This window comes from Oxyura jamaicensis, chromosome 4 (genome assembly GCF_011077185.1).
Source record: "Oxyura jamaicensis isolate SHBP4307 breed ruddy duck chromosome 4, BPBGC_Ojam_1.0, whole genome shotgun sequence".
NCBI lineage: Eukaryota > Metazoa > Chordata > Aves > Anseriformes > Anatidae > Oxyura > Oxyura jamaicensis.
This window is the reverse complement of record NC_048896.1, coordinates 43,025,563-43,051,930: the sequence shown is the minus strand read 5'-3', so window position 1 is coordinate 43,051,930 and position 26,368 is coordinate 43,025,563. Positions and strand designations below refer to the sequence as shown.

The following is a 26,368-nucleotide window of genomic DNA, read 5'->3' as shown; positions in this document are numbered from 1 at the left end:
GACAGGACAAGCTGCAGAATATGCAGATATGAAATATAGCTCCATAAGGTATTATTGGAAATATTTTTCTTAAGGAATTCTTAAGCAAATTCCATAATCTTCCATGAAAATAGCAATACGATGGCTATTTTGTTGCCCTCTGTTTTTGATGTCTGAGAATAAGTATGGTAGGTTACCTCGTTCTTTTCTCTTAATGGTTATCTCTTATCAATATGTTTAGGTTAAGAAAGTTAAAAAAAAAAAAAAAAATACCCCTCCCCCCCACCTTCCAAATCCTCTCTTTAATCTTGGAGATTAAATAATGCCCTAGTCCAATTCCTGTCAGTCACTTAGAGACTTACTGTAGACAGCCACTTACTATAGACACTCACTGTCCAGGGTGCACCAGAAAAGGTGAACCCACTTAACTTATGCTTCCTGGCTCTACATATATCCAGGTCGGATCCCTTGAGAAAAAGGTCGGTTATAAAAGCATTAAAAAAAAAAATGTAATACTTCATTTCAGGAAAATGTAACTACTCTACCAACATTATCTGTTTAAACACTGGCAGTGCAGCTGGGATGTGAAAAACAGGACAACATGGTTCCTGCTCTCATTGGTTTCCCATTTTAAAATAAAATACAATAGCTATTTATTGCTAGGTAACCAAATTACCTTTTTCCTAAATATATATATATATGTATATATGTGTGTGTGTGTATATACACATTTCATCCTCAGTGAAGTTTAATACTTTGTCCTATCTTACTTAGGTAATCCTGTGTGGAGCCATAAATTGGACTCAATGATCATTGTGGGTCCCTTCCAACTTGGGATATTCTATGATTTTGTCTTCCTTACTTAATTGAAGATTATTTCATTTAGGAGGATTATGTTGCAAGAATTAAGTTATGGGACGAACTGAGGTTAGAAAGATGAGAGCTCTAAGCTCTTATCACCCACACTGGCAAATTCAGCCATTATCCACTTTAAAACACCCCATATAGATGTAATTACATATTTTACAGAAGGCTTGCACCTAAGCAAGCTAATACCTATGTCAGTGCTACCTAATTGGGAAATGGTCTAATATAAGTGTCTACTTAAAGAAGTCAACAAACTTGAGCTCCGAGAGACAAGGTAGATTAGTGAAGACTGAAAGCAGAAGAAAGGAAAAGGACTTGAACAGAACCTCTTGAAGAAACCGTGACTCTCTATTTCATTACTTCAACTATGAGTGTGCTGCAATTTATGCTGCTGAAATCTGGCTCAAGGAATTCAGCTTTGTGCTGAGTCACAGCATGACTCTGAGGGTATGAGAGGGCAATCAGAAATGTCCAAATGAAAGAAAACAGATAAATGATGACAAGAGAGATTTCAGGCTTACCCACACAGGTTTAGTAACTATCAGACAATAACTGTTCAGCAGTCAAGCAAAGGGAGTATAGGAAAAGAGGTAAGACAGTGATAGGTACTTGTGCAACTTAATTTACAAAGGAAATACATAAACTGATTCAAAATCAATTTGCAAAGAACATAGCTAGGCCTGACTGAGTAGAGGTGGTTGGGAATCACAGAAAATGTTACTCAAATTTCAGTTTTTCAGAAAATAGACACTGTTTTTCCTTGAAATTTCCTGTCAGCGCTAACACCTCTATGTAGCCTATCATTTTTTTTTTTTTTTCCTCCAGGTTTTCCTAAAATCCTATTTCAAGTTTTACAGTCCTGTTTTGCAGGACTTGTGTCAGGCCTTATCTATATTAAATCATTTTTCTCTTCAACCTCTCAGCTCAGGGACAGAGCTGGATCAGTGGGCATCACAGTTGAAAATAACAACAACAAAGCATTATTTAAAAAAAATATTTGCACAAATACCACAGGCATACTACTGAATATAATACACACTGCATAAATAACCACAAAAAATTACACTATCAAGAGGACAGTTTCATAGTTTTAAGGCCAAAAGCAGCTATTAGACTATCTGGTCTGATATACATAGTTTAAGCTTGTGGTCTCAATTGTTTCTTACTTGATGGGCACTGTTGGTGACCCTGAACGGTGAAAGTGAACATTCTGCCATTTCCCGTCACGACGGTGCCAGACCCGCGTTTCCTCTGACTGCATTGTCTTTGGCATCCCACTTCCATCCATGTACTGTGTGAGCCGTATATATGCAATGCAAGCAGCATCGTCACCCACAAGGTGGACATGAGGATTGAGGATAATGGTGTGGATTGGCTTATTACTTTTGGATAATGCTAGGAAACAAATATACACAACACACAAACAGGACAAATTAAATTTTCTCTGTGTAAGCCAGAATAACTCATCTCACCCCATCATACAAAATCAAACCATCAAGCTTAGCAGGTACAAGGCAATAATCTCTGTTTACTCTTAATCATTACTGACAACTAGCTCAAATACATTTGTAGAAACGGGCAAAGTCACAGCATAAAGTATGCTCTCTTCTTTCCTTGTATGAGAAACAATCAGATGTTTCAGAGTATGTCTTACTTATCCAAGTAGGGGCCAGTCAAGTTTCCGTAACCATCCATACACAATTCTTTGACCGTGACCAGGTGACCGTGACTAGGGCACCCTTAAGTAGCAGCATTTTATAGTGATTGATATACTATTATATGTAACTTCCTTCTCTTTGATCTGGCACTAAGTTTGTTGGAAGAACTTCAATAATTAGTTTCTTAACGCTTGTAGCAATAACTGCTACATTTTTTAATACCTTTTTAAAACCTGCTTAATAAAACAACCGAGTAATTTGACGTGTCCTATTTCTAATCTGCTATCTTTATTGGAAATGTCCAATTGGGTTCCTGGTCATATTTCAGCACAGTCATCCTCCAGGTGACACGTTCTATACAAGTGCTTGGAGACTCTGGTATGAGGTGCAAGCTGCCACTACGTATTTCAGTGTGCATGGCCACACGTGGCAGGGCCACTGTCTCATTCAGATTATCTGCTTATCAGATCCTCAGCATTATAGACTGAGCAACATCTTCCCCAAAACAGCATGTAGTAGCAGTCGTTATAAAATCAGTGTAAGCGCTGACTGTTACTTGCACTCACTCTATAATCATGATTTAGTGATTTTCCTTTTAAGTATACTTGCAGCATAGCATGATGTACTCTTTTTTTGTAAGGGATAAATCTTGTAAGAATTACTTATTTATGTTACTATTTTAATACATATTTATTTTATACACCTTAATTTTCTCTCTCCAAATACCTGAAATTTTCTTCCACTTTCCAAGGTGCTATATGACGTATGAATGAGTTCAGCAGAAACAAACAAAAAAATCATACATAGCCGAACTCCAAATGAAAAAAACAATGTCTCCTTCCCCTGCAATCAATCAACTCCTAAATAAAAATGCTGTTTAGACTGGAGAAATATATTCACAAGGGACAGATGAAGATATACAGAGATGAAAAAGGAATGTTTACCATTTTCAAAGTAAAAACGGTGAAAGTCCATCCCTTCTACTAGATTACCCAAAGCTTCAGGTTCAAAAGACGTGAGGCCTGGATCACAGATTTTTCTGTGGAAAAGACGAAATTCTGTAATAAACACATGCAGTTACGTAGCACAATGCTGGACCGAACTTTCTAAATGTTTCCTTTATTCCCATTGGAAACTTACTTACCTATGACATTATACTGGAAAAGAACATAATTTAAATGGGGAGCATTAACGGAGTTCTGGTTTCACCTAAATCTGTAAATTTGGCAAGCTTACTTCAGGGCTACTAGGTTTCACATCAGTCACCATTTGACCAAAAGAAAGATTGCCAAATATAGCCACACAAGACAATCCTATGACAATATATCACAAGTTTTCACCTGTGACTCTAGAAACTGCCTCTGTGCAATCCAAAAATTATTTTTCATGTCTCACACCATTGTTTAGGTATGATTTTAAATGTTTTTAATCTAATAAAACTTAGACAAGAATTCAAAATAAGTTTCTACTTGACGTTTGTACAACACAGGTTTTAGCGTGATCACACCAAAGTGTTGGCGAATCTTTAAATGGGAAGAGCAGTGTCACTGTTGACCTTTGTGGCTTGTGCTTCAACAGGGCAGAATCCACCCAGAGAAACACAGGAGACTAAATGCAATGCTGAGAAGTTTTTTTCCTCTGCTTCTTTTTTGAGTTAGGAGGAGTGGAGAAGCAGTGATGAAATTGTGTCTTTGCACAGAAAAGCCAAGAGAGAAATCAGTCAACTTTCCCTCAGCAAATTCTTGCACAGAAATTCACAGTGCTCAGTAGAGACTGGTGGAGCCGGAATCCCACATGGTCTTTCATGCCTTAAAGTACACATGGGTTTCTAGCTACTATCAGTTTCTACAAACACTGCAATTTTTCTGTTAAAATAGGTTTCCAGTGTGTTTTATGGATTGGATATCAAAAATGTGACTTTACTTTCATATACCAAGATAGGCTATTGCATATTTTGTGTCAGTATGATGATCCTGTCTCGGCATAGCAGTACCTCAGATTTACATTAGCACCTCCTCTGAAAGTGGCATCCAGGCTAGTGTAAAGCTAAGACAAGGTGGCAACAAACAACTCCTATGTTTCTTGAGGGTATCTGAGAACAATCTTCAGCAATACATAAATACAAACACACACGCTTGTATTTGCTTATTTACATATACATCTTGAAACGTACTTTGAGATATATCCACTCTCCTCGGTCTCTCCAAAATGAGAAAACTTACGTGTAAGCTTCAAAGTCCCCATTGTTGATAGCTTCAATCAACTGCTCGGTAACCTTGATAATCTCCTGCTTACGAGCTAGAGAGAGATACAAACACAACTCTTAAAATGGAAAGTAGAGTGGAAGGTGACAGCTGAAAAGCTGTCAGAACAACAGCTGTAACAAAGGTATTGTCATTCTTCAGCTGGTACAACTGCCTTTTCTCTTCCTTGTCTATGATCAAAGGACACTATGTTATATTACTACTATACATTATTTTGCCTTCAGCATTCACAAAGAAATTAAACAGTCAGGATCAATCCCCTTTCCTATCATGGATTTAATCTTCTTTCTGTCACTGAAGGATCTTCTGTTTAAAAAAACAGAACCAAACCAAACCCAAATCTCCAGCTCCTTTCTTTGGATTAAAGGAAGCTGATGATTGTTTTACAAGTGATGGTCTAATGTTTTAGTTGCAGATGGGGCCTTTAGCTGGTAAGCACATAATGCTGATTTTCAGAAATCTTTGTAACACCTGGCGTTCACTTTGCTTAAATGTACACATTTGGCCAAAGAGGAATTCAGGCCCTAAGCCTATAATCAAGATCCCCTGGTGCAAAGCTCGTGGATTACATATAATGCCTACACACCCACACAAGTCTAATTACAGTACAGTGTCTCTCAACTCTTGACTTCTGTAACTGTGACTATCTTTTGCTTGCAAAATGTGTAACATTTACATTTCAACAAACCTCCATCAGATCACTTGGGACTATTACAGTACAACTACTAACTAATACTAATAAAAGCTAAAATAGGAACAGAAGAATAAAACATTATTAACAACAAGCAGAATACATATTTTTCCAGCAAGAATATTCAAACTTCCAACAGTTTGCAAATGCCTCGATTTCAAAGGCAAAAGTATGTGAAACAGTTTCTCCTTGATCTGTCAGTCAAGAAAAGATCACAGGTCATCTGCTAATGTTGATAGGACTTATACTACAACAGTGCAAAGTAAAAAAAATAAATAAAAATCCTGAATCCTGCACATGGTATGATCATTGGTAACACCAGTTACTCTACGAGGGCTAAGTACTGAGACTTTCAGAAGATGGAAAACCTCACTGACTTCACTTTGAAAACTGACTTAAAGTTTGCCTTTTTAAATTTTTTTTTTTCCCTAGGAAATGAGGTTTATATTTTTGTACTGTACGTTCATAATTTGAAAACTTTAACCTTACACTGATAAAGTTCAACCAGAGTGGCACTGCTCTCAACACAGATTTTTATGAGTTTAATGCTAAAGAGGTAAGGGAGAGAGATTTTACTGGTACATTTTCAAGGATTTAACATATGTTCAACTATTCATTAAACCTCACAAAATCGATCTGGAAGACTAAGCTTGAAATAAAAAGGAAATTAAAATGTTGACAACCAGGCTTTAGTGGATCTCATACAAGCAATAGCTTTAATTGTCCTGCACACTCCTACACATGGATTAGACAATTCACACACACACTTGTCAAGTCCAAAGTGCTGAGGCAGTTCTCATTCTTCTTCAAAAAGAAAGTGTGAGGGAGCATAGGCAGAATGTAAATCTCCAGTGCTGTACTGCAAGAACTGGCACCATGGTGTTAGACCCTCGTCATTTCTTTTATGCTCTGCCATTCTGCATTTAAGTGCACACCTAATGCTTTCAGATAGAAAGCATCAAAAAGAAACCAGAAAGGAATGAAGTATTGGAGAATAACTGGATATTAAAGTCCAGTAAGATGTTTTGTGAGTGGTTTTTGATTACCGGACAGCATGCTGGATAAGCACAGTTAGTGTACAAATCGCCTTATTTTTTCACAAATATTGTGGAAACAACAAATAATTTTATTGAAGAGATCTTTTGACTGTACATCAGCAATGGCTCTACTGTCTTAGGCTCAAACAACACAGAAGAAACTGTGGACATTGTGTTGCATTGTCAGCACAAGCCAAGCGGTAGGATGGTTGACTAAGAAATAATGGTGCAGCATTCAGAGGTTGACAAAATGAAAGCCAGAACATGCAGACATGCTTGATGGGGGGGAATCACAAGTTTTACATGCTACATCTCATATGCATGTAACTCAGCTAAAGGATCTGATTGAATAACCTGGTAACACATTGCAATCAGAGATTAGAAAATCACATATTATTAAATCAGACAGTGGAAAATGAAGTAAAATTTCTGATGAGCTGCTACACAATCCTGAGATCATGTTATTGGCTGATAGACCAGTGTAAGCAATGAAAGTGTTTGTAAAGGTACTGTAGTTTCCACATGCAAGAGACAAAATCAGATGGTCATCTTGTGATTTTACTTCACTTGGCTAGTGACAATTGGCAATATTTCCTTTTTGACTAACCTCAATCATTTATTTTCCAAGGGTTATCATGACAATTCCCCATGCTACACATGCTCTGACAGGGAACAGCAAACAACAGGGAACATCTGAATATATAGACAGCATTCTGTGAAATAAACTGAGAGGCTGAATATTTTATTATTATTATTATTATTATTTAGATGAATGGTGTGCAACAACTTGATTTAGTTACGTAACTTCATTCACTAGCATCTGTTTGTGCCTTTTGTAGTAAGACTTAAAGCCATGTGAATGCAACCTAAATGATTCTATGACTCTATGAATGACAGAAGTTCCTTGCTGTGACTTTTTGAGATTTTGAGATTTGATTTCAATCTGAATGTGCAGAGAAATCTTTGCAAACATACATTAAAAAATATACTGGGTCAATCAAAATGTATTTTAAAACATATATTTGATGTACTGAATTACAATATTTAATTCAACATCAGCCCGAGAAAGGAAAAATGGAACCATATTGCCAAATTGCTTTTATTCTGTTGTTTCTCCCAAAATTAAATTGCAGTGGAATACTTTTTCATGAGGCTTTCTTAGAGGAGCCACCTAATATTACAGAATAGGTTCCAGCACAGTTTCTCTGGGCAGTACTAACAGTAGAGCTTAGTCTGCTGACTGATCCATGGAGTATGAAGAACATCCAACAGAAAGCTCTACACGCTGGCAAAGTAACTAAATGAGATTAAAGGCAGCATCACTGGCTCATATCAACCACCGTCCAACTCCAGCGCTAGCGTCAGTTCTTCCAGTACTTGTGGAAAATTTTGCAGTTCACAATGGGGACTGTCAGAAGCGGAACGATGCTGCCAAGTCATTTGCCTTCCAACTCATCTCTCAAGCTTTCTACAAAATTCCAACCACCACATGAAAGTCTATGCGAAAGCAACTATGCTGCTCTTTCCTTTCAGTAACACACAGTACATAAGCAGCCCAAGAAAATCAGATTTCTTCTTATTCAGTGGTATGCTATACAATCTCATAGGCAGAAAGTGACTGAAAGCCAAAGGGGCAGTGTAATTCAAAAACTGGAGTTCCAAAAGGATTTACCCTCTATGCAAAAATCCCCCTCATTCTTGGCATTTCTCATTTGAAAGCAAGAATGAACATTCCAAGAAAAAGATGGCCAACAAGAAGGCAATATGAAATTTCATACTTTTTGCGTAGGTATGTGAGTGGGCAGAGAGAGACAGTACAAATACAGAGCAAATGTATTTTAGCCTATAAATACGTTGTTTAGGAAGCTGAGGTTTAGCCTGGGAGGAAAGAAGAGAGAGACAGGAAGGGCAGGGAAATGGGGAGAACTGGAATACTACAAGCAGAAAATTGAAAGGAGTCTGGAAACCATGAAGAGAGGAGGAGGAAGGAAATTCAGCTGTTGCTTAGCAAACATGTGAAACAAATCAAATGCTTTTTTTCTTAGTGCCAGGGAAGAAACTGGAGGGCACTGGAGATGAACGGAGGTGAAATGGATATTAGTAGGACAGAAATAATTACCACCTATTAAAGTGGGAAGAAAATTACCAAATTTTCCTTATAAAATTGATGGACACTGTGTAATGTATGCTTTTTCAAACCTCCATTTTTTTCCCATCTAAACACGCTACAAACTACTCAAGGACAAGAGAACAAACAAGGCAGCAGGGAACAGGCATCTGGCCAGCTCCCATCTGCCAAATAACTGTCACTCACAATCACTGTTTTCGTTTGAATATTATTTTTTTTAATTTAATAAACTTTGCTTGTTTTGAATTCTAGGAGAACTATGTTGTTTGATGTACAGTGGTGATTTGATGCTACTATACTTGTTAATGTGCAGTACGAATTCCCTAATTAAAGTACCTCAACCTAGGTTAAAGCAGGTCAGAGATCAGTATGCTCTCTCAGTGCAACGAGATAATCAGATAAAACCAAAAGGCATAGATTCGCTGGCATTATAAGCTGTGTGTGTTACGGTTCCACAGAGTCCTACAACTTTTTCTGCATATTCAGATTTTTAATTAAAGAATCCCCTATGTCAATGCTACCTCAGGTAGCTTTGACTTTGTATACAGGATAAGACCGTAATATTTGCTAGCACTAATTCCATGCTAAGGACAGATGGGTGTCAACAGAAATAAACAAGAACCCCAGCAGCACAATTACAACTCTCATTACACCTTTTTAAAACAAAAGGGGCAAAATGAAATCTGAAGTGAACTCTATGTAAGCATAGTTACTACAGGGGTAGTTCTCGAATGGCTATTTCCATAGAGTGATATGCCGTGGGTGAAACTCACTTCCTAGATGCAAAGATAGAAGAAGCTCATCCATGCTGTCAGTGAACTGCATCAAAGGACCCAAGGAAAAGAAGTATTCTGTAAGAATAATTAAATCACCAGTCCAATGTTGCATTTCCTAAGCCATAAAAATAATCCTTTAGTTCAGGTGCAGTGATCATGGTTTTAAATGGTGCTTTTAAAGGAAAAGTGCTCAATTATTCTTTCCCTTTAAAATATCTTCACATGTTCAGGGCCATATTTAGCCTTATGTTATGTAAGAGTTCCATAGTGTCTGGCAATGGTCTTCTATGACATAAAACTACACAATCTCTGTAAGTGAAGGATTACTTAGCAAAAATAAATTCTATGTTTTTAAAATAATCGAGGTGTGAGGAAACACATTAAAAGAAGTCAGAGGGTACTGAGCCATTTCCCTAAAAACTAATCACACAAAAGACTGCAGATAGTGTAGCAGAAAGCTAGCATAAAATGGCAAACTTCTTTGGAAAGGTTGGTTGCTTTTATATCCTTTGCTCAGAATATGGGTGAAGTAAATCCATTAAAGAAAAGATCATGGACCTACGCTCTAAATAAAACCTTAACCCCTGTAGGGATAGTGTGTTAAAGTCATAAGGTATTAATGGTTCAAAAAAAAAAGTATGACCCCTGCTTTGGCAAGTGAGTAGGTACATGACTAATACAAAGGCAATTCAAACAAAAATATTATGAAGAACAGTTATAAAAAGATCAAATAATAGGAAAAGAACAGAAGGGAACATATTCTAACATTGACTAAAATTATTTCTGCAGCAGTGCTGTTGTACATAAATTGACTTTAAATAGGTTATGAACCTCTAGGCGTATTTAACAGTTTTTTCTCTCACTCAGCTACAGGGTAGGGATAATCTTTCATAATTAAAGAACACCATTAACACCAATGTCTAAAGAACGCACAATAAGTATAAACAACATTTACTCAAAAAGCATCTAACACTATAAATGCCTTAATCTTACACGGTGCAATCCCCTAGCTTGTGAAATAAAGTACCACTGAACAAAAAAGTTTAAAAAACAAAAGCAAAACCTTATTCTTGAAGAAAACTATGGGGCTTTTTTTTCCCTCCTGTAGCCCCAAGCAATGTCAGTAAATTCACTCTACAAGAATCACACACGAATGACAAATATTTTTGGTATTTTAATTGTGGTGAGAAGGTGTAGAATAGCAGTGAGCTGTAGATGTGTGCAAATGAAGTCTTCAAAATACATATACCAGAAACTACATGTTTTGTGAAACATGGAAAAGAAACCTTGGTAACTGATGACCATTTTACCCATGAAATTGTTCAAAACTAACACCAGTATGTTTGTTCTGAAAAAAATATTTTTTCAAGTCTTTACGCTTCATTCAGATAATGGAGTTTCTTTCTACTTTCATTAATATTCTACATGATTGACTACCTAATTACAGTATTGGAATGGTTATTAATTACCCCCCCACTGATTTTACAGGAATACTCAGGTTTTGTTGTTCCTTGGCATATTTCTTTTAACACAGAATAACCCTATGAACAGCCATTATACAGGCAAAGCATGAAAATAAAGCTCATATATTTTTGGTCTTTCAGAAGACAGCTTCTTATCAAATAAGCACAGTGCAGACAGCACCTGCAAGAGGGCCTGTGAAATCCATAGCAAAGACCAATCACCCCAGTCTTTCCATTAACACCCACATCAGGGAACCGCATGCTCCTTACTGAATGTTTTCTTTAAAACTGATAGTGATGAAATCCCTGTTAAGGAGGAAAGTACCTTTTCAAAATAATGAGGTAGCTGGTTTATAAATTAGCATGTGAACTTGAAGATGATTAAGATGATTCTGCTTCTTGCCCACGTTGTTTCTCAAGGATAAAATCATTCAAACTTTTCAACTCAGTACTCTTAGCTGTATATATTTGTACACATCATATTGCATTAACCTCACATTTTGGACAAGTATAAATACAGACAAGCGATTTTGTTCTCTCAACTCCCCTCCCTTACAGTCAACAGAAAGAAAAAAGCACTTTCAGGGCGCAATCCATTTTACCCTAAAATGGATGCCTAAGATCAGTGTGACTCATCTGACCTATTTGCATTGACTATAAGGGGAATCTAGACAACTAGCTCAAATATAAATAACTACACTGTAGATGTCCAAACCTGGGGAGACAAATCCTACCCATTATGCTACCATTTTAATACAGAACAGTCCTTACCAAGGTGACATTGGCTTTCTGAAACTGAGTAACACAATATGGGAGGACCTGCCTTAATTTCTTATCAGAATATGGTACCAGCAAACAGCAATCAGATGAAAAGCATACAGCCACTAATACTATTTCTATACTCTGAAGATGAGCAAAATTTGGGGGGGGGGGTACAATGGAAGATACTACAGATTTTCTCTGTGTTGTATAATGAACTCGGGTTATATGGATGCACCAGATATATCACTCAACTTTACATTGTGCACTGCTACCTTAGAAGCAGAGAAGAACACAAGTGTCACCAAATGTTGTACAGAATCATTCTATTCACACCAACGCTTGAGAATTCTCTGCTGATAATTTCTCTTATAATTTATTCCACAAATAATCCAAGAAACGAAATTTCTGTGAAGAAAAAAAGCAAATGTGCGACAAATGACAGATTGAATCTTAAACGTACATGAAAAACACCTAGATCCTTCAATGACAAGCATGCTTTGACAAGGGGCTTTATTTTTCAACAACTCTATCAAAATTTAGTGCATGTAAGATCAGAGTTTACACCTCAGCCCACTTCTTGTAGTCCAAAATACCTTAAACTTCGATTTTGAATACGATACTTGAGTTGTCATCTTGTGAGTAACACCTCATTCCTAGCGCCTGTTGATTCTAATGATTCACTCTGATTCAACCATTGATGACATAGGTGGATGGTTTGGAAGGGTTTTTAAGGCTACCGATGGTCTTCTACTTTCTGAAAACCCTTCAAGCCTACTATGTGCGTAAAGAAAATTTAATTCATTAGGCATGGAGGTAAAATCCTGAAAAGTCATCCCTGCAAATCATTTTTCTAGTTTACACTGACAAAAAAAGATCAAACAAAATACATGTATTGACTATTTAAATCTTATATGCAGTAAGTAGTTTTATTTATGTGTAGTTAATAATTTCTAAAGATGCTCTCTAAGACTTGCACTGTGTCATATGTCGGAAATGTTTATTTTTATTGACAAACCATCTACAGTCTCAGAACAAAGCTGTATCAAATGCAGTTACAAGATACTGCACTACAGTTTCACAACATGTTAAATTTATCATGGAATCTGGCTCCCAACTCAAGAAATAACATTTGAAGTCTTGATAACTGAAACATAATAAGCTTTGACACTGTGAACTTTTTAATTTAAATTACACTTCTAACTAATTAGCCTAATACAGGCAGAAATCTTTTTGTTTTTCAATAGTTTTTTTTTTTTTTTTTACAATGGAAAATCAATAATAATCCTCAATTCTATATCTTCTTCCTTTTAAATATTTAAATAAGTTTTAAAAGCTATGAGACGTGCTGTGGTAATAATAATTCCCAAACAATAATTCTATGAAATGCCATATTTGGCTATTTTACTCAAAGGAAAACTATGTTATCTTTAAAATTATATTCCTGAATACTCCAAGCAGCTATTAGATGTTTTGCTTTCCAGGACTTTCTTTTAATTGCATGATAATCCTTCCTCATCACACCACATTTACCTCATCTCTTTCTGATGTCTGTGACAGCCGATGAAGTTTAAGCAGCTAAGAAATTAATATTTTTCTATTTTTTAAATTATATGTGTGCAATTACTGTAATTGCTACTTTGCAACGAACACAGAGTGAATTCAGTTCTGTAATACACAGAGATAACACTGTAGTCTATTTACTCCCACTTTCTTACCACTGTGTTGTCATGAAACAAAGGTCAGGCATGATTAATCCAGGTAAACTTTGAGGCCCTCCTCATTTTCCAGACACTTTTGTCATAAAGAAATTGCACATGCCTTTGATGCCCACAGTCCCGTCTTCTACTCTGACTTCACCGTATAACTTTTTCCTTTTAAATTCTCAAATTTGCCTTTGAAAACAGCCACTGACCTGAATACTCCTGTGATGGCATTTAAAAATCATAACTGCTTGAGCCTGTATCATTCTTTCTGTAACTCCCATGTTGTTCACCCCAAACATCTACAGAGCAGTATTAATACCAGGGTAGTACTAAGGTCCACTGATTTTTACTGTTGTTCACTGCTAGTGAAAGTTATGCATTACAACATGAATACAGATGTTTATAGACATTATTTTCCCATCTTTTTTTTTTTTTTTCTGATGAGTGTAAATCTGCCAAATGTACACACCCCTATAGTTCTTTTTTATGTTCCCAGTATTCTAAAACAGATCATTAGAAAATGACCCCCAAGAAAATGATCATTAGAAAATGATCCCCAAGAAAATTCCATTTCAAAATTATTTTAACTCAAATGTGTTTTCTGTTCGTCACACGAGCAGTTTTTACCCTACTCATGTTATTGATGCCTTCTCTCAGCACTTAATTAAGTTCTTTTTACTTTCCTTGAATTAATCCTATTCTTGGTAGACAATAGTCTCTCCGCTCCCTGAACTTTCTCAGGACACAGGACTGCAGATTCCTATTAAACGTACAGCTACAGAAAACACAGACTATCATGGCCATTTATAAAATCATATTACACCAGAACCCAACATTTAAAAAACTTACTTGAGGACAGTTAAGGTTACAGGGACTTTACCATTTGTTTGGTCACTGAAGATAGTTATTTAACTAAGTCATATGTGATGGTTATTGGGATGAAGTTATTCTGAAGCTTAAGAAGGAAAAAATACAAGCAAGTCTGGTGCATGTTCAGATACTAGGTTAATTTCTGTTTTGCCTTCTAGGACTTTGGCAAGCTCTGAATTTCTTACCTGTAAATGAGTTAAACAAAACAGCTGGTAGGCTAAGTACCAGCTGTAGTAGTACCATTGTGTTTCCACCAAGCGGCTTTACCAGAACAGGTTCATCTAATACTTTTCCTGCCTCATAGCAAAGCAGTAGATTGTTGTTCAGTCTGACTGCTATCGTACTCCTTAAATTGAATTCTATCTGCATCTTTTTATAGTGATTTTGGATAAGTTTATTTTGCAGAACAAAGTGGATACGAAGTGTGCATGTTTCTGAAGTCACAGAATGAACAGAATAAATGCCAGATTGTCCACTTTCTTAAGACATGATGATATATACTACGCTATTAATATACTGCACCTAGATTGTTACCTAAATTTGGTAACAAAATTAGTATGAACATCTGCATTTAAACATTAACAATGGTTTTAGCACTATTAACTACCTAATGAAGCATGAAATGTGAGGCAACTGTAATTCAAATCTGAAAATGTTGGGTATATAATGGATTTTCTTGGGATATACACTGCAGATGGAACAAAAGTCTTATGACGAATTACTGAGAGCTTTTGGTTATATAAGTGTGTGAGATTTTTCCTATTCATTCCTCCCATCTTCAGGGTTCTGTGCAGTTGGCACTGCCAGCACTGGTAGTTCACATCTGAATACAGTCACGCTGCTAACATAACGTGCCCTGCTGAAGCATAGTATACAGGTAGAAGAGCTTCTTCTACCCTCTGTGCAAGAAAGCCTCTGTGTCTTAGTCTACTGTCACACTGATGTCACACCATTAACTTCCTTTTCTGTCATGAAACAGCCAATCTCTCATTTAGAACTATTTTTACAACTACAGAAAAAATAACTTCATTCCCACTTGTCAAAACTGTTATCTAAAGAATTAAGAAGAGCTTTTCCATTGTGCAGCAGTGCTCTGCTCTCAGTGTCAACAGGGTTCCAGGTTGCCAATATCTAAATATCCTGTTCCTCCCTAAGAATAAAGCTAATATTTTACTCTCACTTGTCAACAATTGTAACCTGGGACAACCCATCATCTACAGGGCTTATTCCCCTCTCACCTGCATTAGTAGCACCTAGGAAAAATTCCACTCAAATTCTCATTTAGACAACACCATTACCAGTGCATTTGCCCATTCCTAGTTTCAGTGAAATTACCCTTACAGGATGCAAGATCAGAATCTGGCAGGCAGAATGTACGTTCTTAGGAAATCATTCCCCATTTCAACTCACAAGCTACCTCCATGGTAAAGAATTTCTGAATTAATTTATAAACATGTAATGCATCTACACAGATGTCTTTTCTGTTTTACCAGTATATGAGCTACTAATACTATGCCATTTTCTCTCATATTTAAGCTGTTTAAAGGTACTCTCTTCACTCTAACAATTTCCTTTACAGTTTATTGGTCACAAATCATCACAGATCTCTTCTTAAAAAAAGCATGCAACATTTCAGTTGCCATGGATTAATACTGCAAGTTAACAGCAGTTCCAGCAGCTTTAAGATTGGTTTATCAATGGTGATGCTAAATAAAGTAACCTGATGACATTCATAAACATAACAGGTAATTAATCTGGAAGCCCTATCCAGGATTCAAGCCAGAGTTGAAGAGTAACGTCTCTAAGCTGAGAACTACTGCAGAGAGAACCCCTGCAAGATATAATTTTCTGAAATACATACCTATTTATACTGCTGTTATTGCTGATGTTTTTCATATATTTTTTTTATTTTATTTTTCATTTTTACAATTAATGAAACCTGGCCAAGAAATGAAAAGGTTAAAAAAAAAAAAAAAAGCCTGACACCCTGACGCTTTCTTAAAAAAGTGTAATTCCCAGATCAGACATCACAAAAAAAACGGTTATTTTTTGTGCTACTCTTAGATGATGGGGAGGGAAAAGAAGGTGAGACAAAAGAGATCATCTGAGCAGATGAGTCTCAACTTACACAGTACAGAGGAAGGAGTGGAGTGGGAGAGCTCAGACTCAAGCGAATGACTCTGTGAGTTTGCGTTTTTCGTGGACTTGCCCGCTGAATTGATGGAAAGAAACACAACATATGAACAAACAAAGATGAAGAGGTAGAGTATGATCAGAATCCTCAGCAGACACTGGCAGCAGGAGCGGCCGCTGGGGCATGGCAAAGATGGTGACCACTGAGATGAAGAAGCAATGGAAGAGGAGGAGTGGTGGGTGGAACATAGCCTCTCCATGTCACCCTCCTTTGTGAGAGCTGTATGAGGGTCAAGCAGATGTAAAGGAAGAGAAAGAGAAGGCCAAAATAAAAACAGTGATAATATAATTACAGGCAACAAAATCTTTGAGCACACAAACAATGTCAGTGATGTACTTTTGGGAGGAAGCATGGGTGTCAATGAACAGTAGTAAAGGTCATAGCCATAAATGACTCTGTTCAGATGCCAGCGCAGCTTTAACCCTCTGTCCAGTACTGACATATACAGGCTTTCAAAATAACTTAAGAAACAAACAAACAAACAAACAAATCTTTCTTAGAATTTTAGAGGTTTTGCCCCATGAAAGCATGTTCTAAACAGTTTACATTGGTTTCTTTTCTTTCTATGGTTAAAAAAAACACAGAAAAATGCAAACAAACACAAAAGCTGTAAAATGAAATAAATTAGCAAAATATATGAAAATACGTACCTCCTGCATGTTTAATGTTTTGAAGCTGTGTACCTTACAGATGTATTAAGCGGCACAGATTACCCAGAATTTATCTCATCTGTAAAGTGCCCTACAGCTCAGCAATTCTGCCCATTGGGAATCATCAATCCTACTGCTATTTTCATTAATTCATTTCCAGGGGCAAAATAATACCATGAGAAGTCTAGATTTCCTGACCATGATGAATTAAACAACTCATCTTTGCAAAAGTTTGTGTGCATTGCTTGCAAAAATAACAATGGTATTTTACAGTGTGACTGAAAAAAACATATAAATCTTATATCAAAGAGTTGCTGCCAAAGAGTTCCAATTTCATTAGTACAGGAAGGAGAAGAATCCTAGAAGAAGGCATTGATTACAGTTCATTTTTCAATATGCTTTTTCTGTCTACTCCTATCCTTATCTTTAGGGGTGATCACTGTCATGCATATAAAGCATGGGATCAGTGGCTGATGTCTGAAATTTACGTGAGCAAGGAATTTGAACTATGGTTTCAAGTAACTTCAGACTCGAATTCTGGAATTAGTTTATTCCTTGAATTATTAAAACTCACCATTGCTTGCCAAGTGATGTTTCTAGTGAAAGAAATATGTTCTGTTTCTAAAAGATGTAAATACATATGTAAGTGAAAAAAAAAAGGTATAGACATGAAGATTCTCAATGCTGTTTTGAAAGTAAATTTCTGTGTGAAACATAACATGAAAAACCAGACTGATTTCACTGTCTTCCAAGTAAATATACCTGCCTTCAAATGTAAAAATAGGGTGAGATCCTGACTTGAGAGGAGAATACTGTATACTTTCCCTGAAAGATGTGAGAGGTAGGAATCGGTTCTTAAAGACAAATTTGTGATAGCTGATTTAGGATAGTTATTTATTTTTTTTTTAATTTGATACCTTTCTTATTTAATTGTAACATTTATAATATTTGTACAGGCATACATATGCACACACACTCTCACAGGGCACAGAAAAACATGGCTGTCCTGGACATAATCTATGCCACACAGACTCATATGATTCACACAATTTTAATGCTGCTTTTAAAGAGTCACATCAATAAAAAAAAAATAAGAAAATCACTTGATACGGAGCTGACTGTTTTAAATGTGTGTGGGCCAGTAACACACACAAAGGGAGGAACCTTGCACCTGTGTGTGCAGCCTATGCACAACATTAGAATAACAATAGGAGGAATACACCCTAGTAGAGAAAAGCCATTCTCTGCAAGGTGTAGGTCATACTATAATACCATAAAACGTGCCAGTTTTACTTTTCAATTACAGAATGGCACCCCCAATTACCTTTCTCCTTTGCAGGAGGTACTTGTTGTACGCCATGCTGCGGAGAAAAGCAAAAGGATTTTTTAAGATCCTTTGTCACCTAAGGTGGGGAATATTCCTTTTGGATCTCAAATCTGGTGACAAGTATCATCTTGAACATCTGTGTAAGGAGCCAGACAGTCACTAATCTGAGCATCTCTCTCCTACTTCTGAGATCCATTCATCCCTATCAGTGTCTTATCTCCAGCTGCAGTCTTTTCCACTGATGTCCAAGAAAACCTACATCTATAAGTCAATTTTGGTTCTCCAATTAGGAGAACAATATCTTTCCTCAGTGCCCTGCTAAACAAAAGGTTTGAGCTTATAGCTGTCAGGGTTTCAAGACTGCCTATTCCCTGAATCACTAGAAGGACTCTTGGGGTACTACTATCTTTAACTCCTAATAAAACATTATGAAAAGCAACCTCAATTGGAAAAATTAGAAGTGTGAGAGAACACCCAAAACGGAAAAACAAGCAAGCTTGCAAGCAGTTAATGACAGGAATATTATATTTGTCTTTTAAATAAATGGACAATGAAATCCCTAAGGTGGAACAAATCAAGCTCCCAGTGTCTGGTGAACAGGGTAGTGGTACTGCCAAGCTTTATGCCATGGATTTGATGCTGAAAGAGCTGTATCATTGCATGAAGTGACTGTGATCATCTCAGATGTTACAGATCAAGCTGTCATTCTCGGTAAGGAGAAAGCATCCCACCTTACCACCAAAGCAGGTCAAGAGCAACACACTACTCTGCCTCCTCTTTTGCAAGCATGGTAACATGCAGCTCCTCCTCCTGCAGTCTCCAGAAAATGTACAACACAACATTCTTTCTGGAGTACAGCCTCAAATGCTCTTACTGGCTCATCTGCTTTATGCCCTTTGTGTCACTACTATACAGAAATGGGTTAGGAAGCTATAAACAACAGAAAACTTTACCTCATTTTACATCTCTCACTAAGATGCAGCAAAGAAAAGGACACATCCAATTATCTTGTCTCTCAGACCTGTGATTACTAGAAGTTTTTTTTTTTTTTTTTTTTTTTCAATGTTTTGGAAATAAAGTACATCGTAGCCATCCAATCTGCTCTTAACTGTGATATTACAGAATGAAGTAGAAGAATTAGGCAAAATATTTTCATTGTTGTTTTTCTTTTAATTGTATTGCTCAGACATAATTCTGCATGGTAAGCTTCAAACAAAATTTTATAGATAAAAATCCTATGGTTATAACATCAAGTTATATCACCAAGAAGAGGCCCTATAATTAAATTATTAATTTAATGAGGTTAGTTGCTAAACTACACATGGTGGTTGGAAGGAAGAAATACAAAGTCTTATGAATAAAGGTAAATTACACTGTATTATCCTCTGCATCAGCTGCAGATACCTGTAATTGTTCTCCAAGTCGTCACTTTGCATTAACTCAAACTGCTATCACTAGGCTGTTATTTAAAATGAGTGGGTATCGGCTGTTAACATGCCCAAGACTTTGTTCAAGTGGAGGCAAAATGATTCACTAAAACTCTGAGAACAAAAAGGCAACATCAGTGACTTAATTAAAGCTAAATCCAGCTTATACAGTAACGTAAGTCACACTTTACAGCTGCATTGCTACGAGCAGTGGATAAAAATCCTCCACCACTGGGACGCCAACGCCAACTATGTAAGAGGAGAGAAATTCATTGCAGTACTGAGCACTGCAGATATTAACCCACACACCAGGTGGGCTCCTCAGCCTTTCCAGAAGCGGCGCTAAGAGTAGCAGCTGGAACAAGACACGGGGCTGCCACGGCCTTGCTCTGCTCTCCCATGCAAGACTGAGCTAAGCTGCCATGATGTAAAGGACAAATAAATCTCACATACAGTGTAACAAAGCCTGCATTTTCAATGCAGTGCTTCATGCTGTACTCCTTGGACAGTCTCTACACCAGGAGACTGTAGTTTCACAGAGCAATTCCGAATTTTTGCTAAACTCCAAGGATTTTTCCCTGTTTATATGCGGAAAGTCTGAGAGAGCTGGGACTGCTCAGCCTGGAGAAGGCCTAGGGGGTATCTTACCAATGCGTACAAAGAGCTGAAGGGAGGACGCAAAGACGACTGAGCCAGGCCCTTTTCAGTGGTGCCCACTGACAGGACAAGATGCAAGGGACACAAACTGAAAAAAAAGGAGGTCCTCTCTGACCTTCAGGAAATGCTTTTTCACTGTGTGAGCGACAGAGCACTGGCACAGGTTGCCCAGAGAGGTTGGAGATCCTTGGAGATCTTCACCTGGACATGGTCCTGTGTAAGCAGAGGGGTCAGACCACGTGGCCTCCAGAGGCCCCTTCTAACCTCAACCATTCTGTGAGCATTAGGACTATAAAAGTTCTGAAAGCAAGAAATTTGTCAGAACAAACTTCAGGATGCGAAATACCAGTAAAACTAACACCAAATAAACTTCATTTTCAAAGTTTCAAGTACTTGAAAAATAACCATACAACGTGGTATTTTGTTGCGCCTCTTTCTTTCTTCTTTTTTTTTTTTTTTTTTTTTTTTTTTTTTTTTTCCCAATGCAAATGTTATCTGATATATTTTGGATACTTTAGTGGTGTTCAGGGTCACTTGGTTCATTTTTACAGAGATATTGCCAATACAAATGAACCACTGACATAACAAAGATAATTACGTGTCAATAAAATTAGTATAAACTACATATTGTATAAAACCAATCCATAAAATGGTACATCAGGATTTGCAAAGGTCATGTCAATTCTGAAAATAAAAAGGCTTATAAACATCCTGCATCACACACACTGTTACCTAGAAAGGTTGTCCTTTCCTGTTTCTCCTATTCATATTCATAGGTTTGTTTGTTGGTCTTATATTTGTGCAGAAACCCTCACTAATATAAAACAAGTTTGTACAGAATATGAACTTATTCCTCTGCCAACATGAGTTCCCTTATCCTAATAGTGGAATATAACTAAGGGATCAATAAGGATACATGAAATGTCACCCTTTTCAGAACGTATCAGAAAGAGAAGGCAATTAGTTAGTAAACGCATAATTAAATTCTGGATAGCAGAGTAAGTTTTGCCCAGGTAGATAGGATCCTTGCATTTATTTTGCTCTTCCATTGTGGGGCATAAGGAAAGGATTAGCACTTATAATCACGTTGCTATTCCTGACTCCTTGCTACACTACAGTTGCAGGAACAGAATATGGACTTATGTCTCCTCGAGATTACATGAGTTCTTACAATTTTTTTTTTCTGTTATTGATTCTTCTGCAATGACAATATTTGAAATGTAAGAATATGCTCTGCATAATAAAATATATGCGATATGAACCCTGGATATTATTTGATAGCACACAAAAGGAGTGGAATCGGAATTTGTTTGCCTTTACAAACTGTGTAAATGTGCCATTTCCTGAATAACCACAGAAATTCTTTGCTTAGGACAGGAAGCATGCACAATATTGCCAGGTAAATGATGCTCATCTGAACTGTTGCTTAGACAGTGGTGTGCCTTACTAAAGAAATTATCCTATCTTGTATTCCTTGTTTAATGTTTGATTAGCAACTACCACGTAGTTCTAAAACAGTACACTATCAATTTATTACCCTGGCAATACCGGTATTTCTTTATCAAACATGGATAAGAGCTGTTCTGCCAACCAGAAACTGAGCACCAGATGGTTTTGATACAATTTTAACTACTTTATGATTGAATGTCTTCTACATTCTTAAATGCTCCCATACTTGTCTGAGACCAATGAAGCTCTTCAGCAGACTCAAGCCTGTGTTTTCAGGTGCAGCTTTCTAAGACTCCTACAGGAATTATACTACTTACAAAATCAAGCAATGCACATAATATAATGATTATCTAAGAATTTTCTTTTCCATTCTCTACATTTTATTTTTACTGTCATCTTTGACTTGCATTTCACTTTTACATATACCATTTTTCTTTAGGGCTGAAAGACGACCATTTCTGTGAACCAGTGACATGCAAACCCAATACCCAGTTTCAAAAGAAAATGTTGTTAAAATAAGTATGAGTGACATCACAGTATAATATTTAGAGGGAAAAAAATAAGAAACAAAACCAGTATCTGTGAATTTACAGAATTAGAACTAATTATATAGAAAAAGTTGTTGATTTTAGATTTTGAATAACAAAAGGTTAAAATAACTGAATGGCCAGAACAACCTAGAAACATAAAAAACACTGGCATCTGAACAGAATAAAAATTAAAATGCTGACCTCAAAAAAAAAAAAAAAAAAAAAGGTATGCAAAAAGTACACAAACTCAGTAAGACTTGAAAAGCGCTGATGCATTTTACTCTACTTCTATTATTACTGGAACTGGTATCTCAGCTAATAAGCAGTAATTTCATGTTCTTCTCTCCAAAACATTCTGACAAATGACATCTTGGGAACTAAAAACCCAATGGTAAGTCTGAAACATGTCAAAAATAGTATGGAAGACGGTAAAAATCATTTCATTTAGAAAAGGAAAATAGTCTCTCTTACGATTCGTTAGGAGTTTTTGTGTTTAATGACCTATTGAAATACTTTCACATAACTCATGTTATTGCTTCTCCATATGTTTCAAGCTGAAAATCATACCTTTCACATCTTCATCTTCAATGGTTGTATTGGAACTCTCTGTTGATTCCTGTTGAGAAATAAATATAAGCAGAATGTATAAAATAAGCCAAGTCTTATTTGCGTGCCTTTGAAAATTACAGTTAGTTACAGGTATCATGCAAAGCCTTGAAGCAGGGTGGGATGTAATTCACAAACAAATGGTCACAAACCAGTTGAGACATTTCCAACCTGAAACTGATGCCAAACATCGCCGCTCACTACAAAAGGGAACATAAATACATTTCCTGCTGTCTAATGCATTTACTTCACAGGAATGTAAAGGCAACATTTTTCTTAATCATCCAACTGTACAAAGTCCATCTGAAATGTTATATGAATTACCTCAGCCAAGTAGGAGGAGAGCTTGCCATTTTAACTGATTAACCAGTGATTAACCAACTGTGTAAAGTCATTCCAGTCCAATTTTTAAATATGCAGACTTCTTCATTCTGCAATTCTCAATTGTTTATCCAATCTCTTACACAATATGCATTAAAATTAAGTCTCCCAGTTATTTTAGGAACTTGGATAAATTTCTGTTATTTTTATGTTGTTTTTAAGGTTTTATGTTTTGTGATTAAAAAAGAATCACAGCAGACATTGAATTGGTAAGTTTATAACAACTTCGACACAGCGAGGTATCTTTGTAGCAGTATTCCTCAAGCAGCCATCCAGAGGAATGACTTGTCTATCAGAAAGTTTATACTTAAACCACCACACAGTTAAAATGACAAGAATACTGCATCTCAGTCTTTCATAAACTACCAGAAACATTAAATATTACAGGCAAATTCAACAGGGCACTGTCAAATCTAATAAGTAAATATTTTTGAAAGCCTGCTAGCTTTTAAACTTGATTTCTTATCTGTATATTTTGTTGAAAAGTAGGTCAGTATTTTTAGTCTTTAACTCTCAGCTCAGTAGCAAAGGGATTAATTGGGCTATTTTTTACTGAGAGATGGAATCCAGAGGTGGTATTGTATTTAACTTTTAAAAGGGTTTTACAATTAAATAATAAAATCTAAATTTGACAGTGCCCTTTATTTACCATCTCCTCATAAGGCTGAGTCAAAAGAATGTTCAAACAGTTAATGCATTACTTGGACCTTAAAAAGCAAAACAGATGTGCATCCATAAATAAAACTACATGAACCAACTCGCACACAAACAAAACCAAACAAGTCACCATGCTTTCTGGTACTGGCGGGTGTTAGATGTTTCACTCTACACAGATGTATCATGCTCTTTTACTTCAAGTATTAGGTACTTATAAGTAAACAAAAACCCCACACGAAAACAAGTTGTAAACACCATGCACAAGCTCACACGGCAGATGTAGCCTGTAATATTGAAGCATCCACTCCAGTTGCCATACTATAATGATCAGTTTTTCAGACAAATTTAGGAGTAACTCTCCGCATTAAGTGATTTGCTTGTCTGCTGTGACTTTTTGGGACATTGAGTATCTTAATTGCTATGATTATATAATATAGTCAAGTAGATGTAGTCATGCCAATATTGTATTTGTGGTTTTTTTTTGGTCTTTAGTGGACTTCAGCAACAAAGCTTAGATTAGAATTCAAACAGGCTGTTTGTTGCCTTCGAGTTAAAACTTGGGGAGCTGAAAAAGTAGTAACATGAAAATAAGAGCTCAAAGTTCTACAGAGGTACATAAAGGAATGGAGAACACAAGCACAATACACACCATCAGCACGTTCATGCCTCAGAAATGCCTGCATGCGTTATTTTTTCACTCAGATTCAGTCCTTCTCTCATAAAATAATCACAAGTAGTTAGACTAGATGAATGAAATGACAAATGTTTAAGTCAGCACTGTAAACAGGGAAATTTTTGTTGAAGAGTAAATTCTTTGCAGGAAACCTAGGAACATGTGTTGTATGGAAATGATGGTATTTCCTGTCCCTTTGCAAGTCCATGCATGAAAAAAACAAACAAACAAAACATGTTTTAGGAACCAGCTGCCAAACACAAACACCACAATACACAAGAAAAGGAAAACAGCAGGAAGAAAATATATAAAAATAAAAAGACCTCTTGATCACTTGAAATGTTATTTTTTTTTTTTTGAAACTGCTCAATGATGTTATGGAAGAAAACCAAAGTCCTGTGCAAAACATGGTATATAAGCATGCTGAGAAACAGCAGATGGGATAAACTGAAATGATGTCTTTATCTAAGGTGACAACTGCACATAAAAATTGTAATTATAACCTCACCACACTCTGACAACAGCATTCTTTTGTTTTGTTTTGTTTTTTAAACTTAGAATGGAGAAATTTTGGCCAGAACAATTAGTACACAATGCTCCCCGAGACTGGCTGCACGGGGTACTGAGCTCTGCCAATTGCTGCCGACTCCCCCAAGAGTTTGAGACGCACAGCAACCAGCAGAACACATGCAGCAGATGAACACAGATGAAACGGGCTCAAGAGACACCAGGTGTAACAAATGCAGAAATGAGATTTCGCTCCATAAATTCCTGAAATGGCCCTACTCTGTTGTGAAACAGTGGATGAAATGTGTGGTTTGGAAAGGCAAGATGGAGTTGATTCTTTCTGAATACCTTATTTCCATCAGGGTTGTGGATTACTGTAGTTTGGGGCTCCTGAGCAAGAACAAAATAAGAGAAAGAGTTCTCATTGGTAAATACATTCTCATTAGTGCGAGGGAGTGCAAGAAGAGCCAGCTCACAAATGCTGAACAGTGACAAGAGTTAGAACAACTGTTAACTATTGCCAGAGGATGAAACTGGATGCCTCTAATAAATATTTCTTCAACAGCAAGCCAGCAAAAAAAGACCATCTCACCTAACGCAGCAGCATGCAAAGACCTTATTCATGACCAATGTATACAGGGCTTTGAAGCTCCGGAGACCTGCAGAGGCTCTCTTTTTCACAAGGTCACTTTGAAAGGGCTTTGCTCCTTTTCTTGTCTGAGCCAGGCCAGACAAGAAGGCCAGGAATGACCTCTTTTCTTTAAGCATGTTTGCTTGTATTAGTATTAACACCACAACGATCAATAAAAGTGCAGATGGATTGATACAGATTAAGGATAAGCTTAGTAACTATAAACACTACTGTGTTTAGGAATGTGTAGATTTTTACCAGTTGCTGCCCAGGCAGAGCTGCACAGGATAAGTGAAAGAGATCTTTGCATCATTTTTAAGTGTATTTTATTTTTTAAAGGATTTGGGGAAACTAATAATAAAACAGATTAAATAATCATTGAAATGGCAGTTAGCCAGCATGCTTTCAGCACTAGCCATTGTCCTTTGTGTCTATGTCTGGAAACATAGACCATATACTCATGTGTGAAACCTGCTACCTG

The 26,368-nt window shown here is 36.7% G+C and overlaps 1 protein-coding gene across 25 annotated transcripts in view; it reads right to left on the bottom strand.

Annotated features, from left to right (window-relative positions):
* Positions 1-26,368, bottom strand: part of CAMK2D (calcium/calmodulin dependent protein kinase II delta) — a 167,436-nt gene that overhangs the window by 5,016 nt on the left and 136,052 nt on the right. For 9 of the 25 annotated variants that reach the window (XM_035325606.1, XM_035325604.1, XM_035325611.1 and 6 more), the window contains 6 exons: positions 25,605-25,646; positions 23,000-23,048; positions 16,327-16,410; positions 4,727-4,802; positions 3,449-3,543; positions 2,013-2,241 (listed from right to left, as the gene is read on the bottom strand). In XM_035325606.1, the coding sequence (XP_035181497.1) occupies positions 2,013-2,241; positions 3,449-3,543; positions 4,727-4,802; positions 16,327-16,410; positions 23,000-23,048; positions 25,605-25,646 (575 nt within the window). Of the gene's footprint in view, positions 1-2,008; positions 2,242-3,448; positions 3,544-4,726; positions 4,803-16,326; positions 16,411-22,999; positions 23,049-25,604; positions 25,647-26,368 lie in introns of those variants that run through there. The other 16 variants (XM_035325612.1, XM_035325622.1, XM_035325623.1 and 13 more) reach the window with 5 other exon arrangements.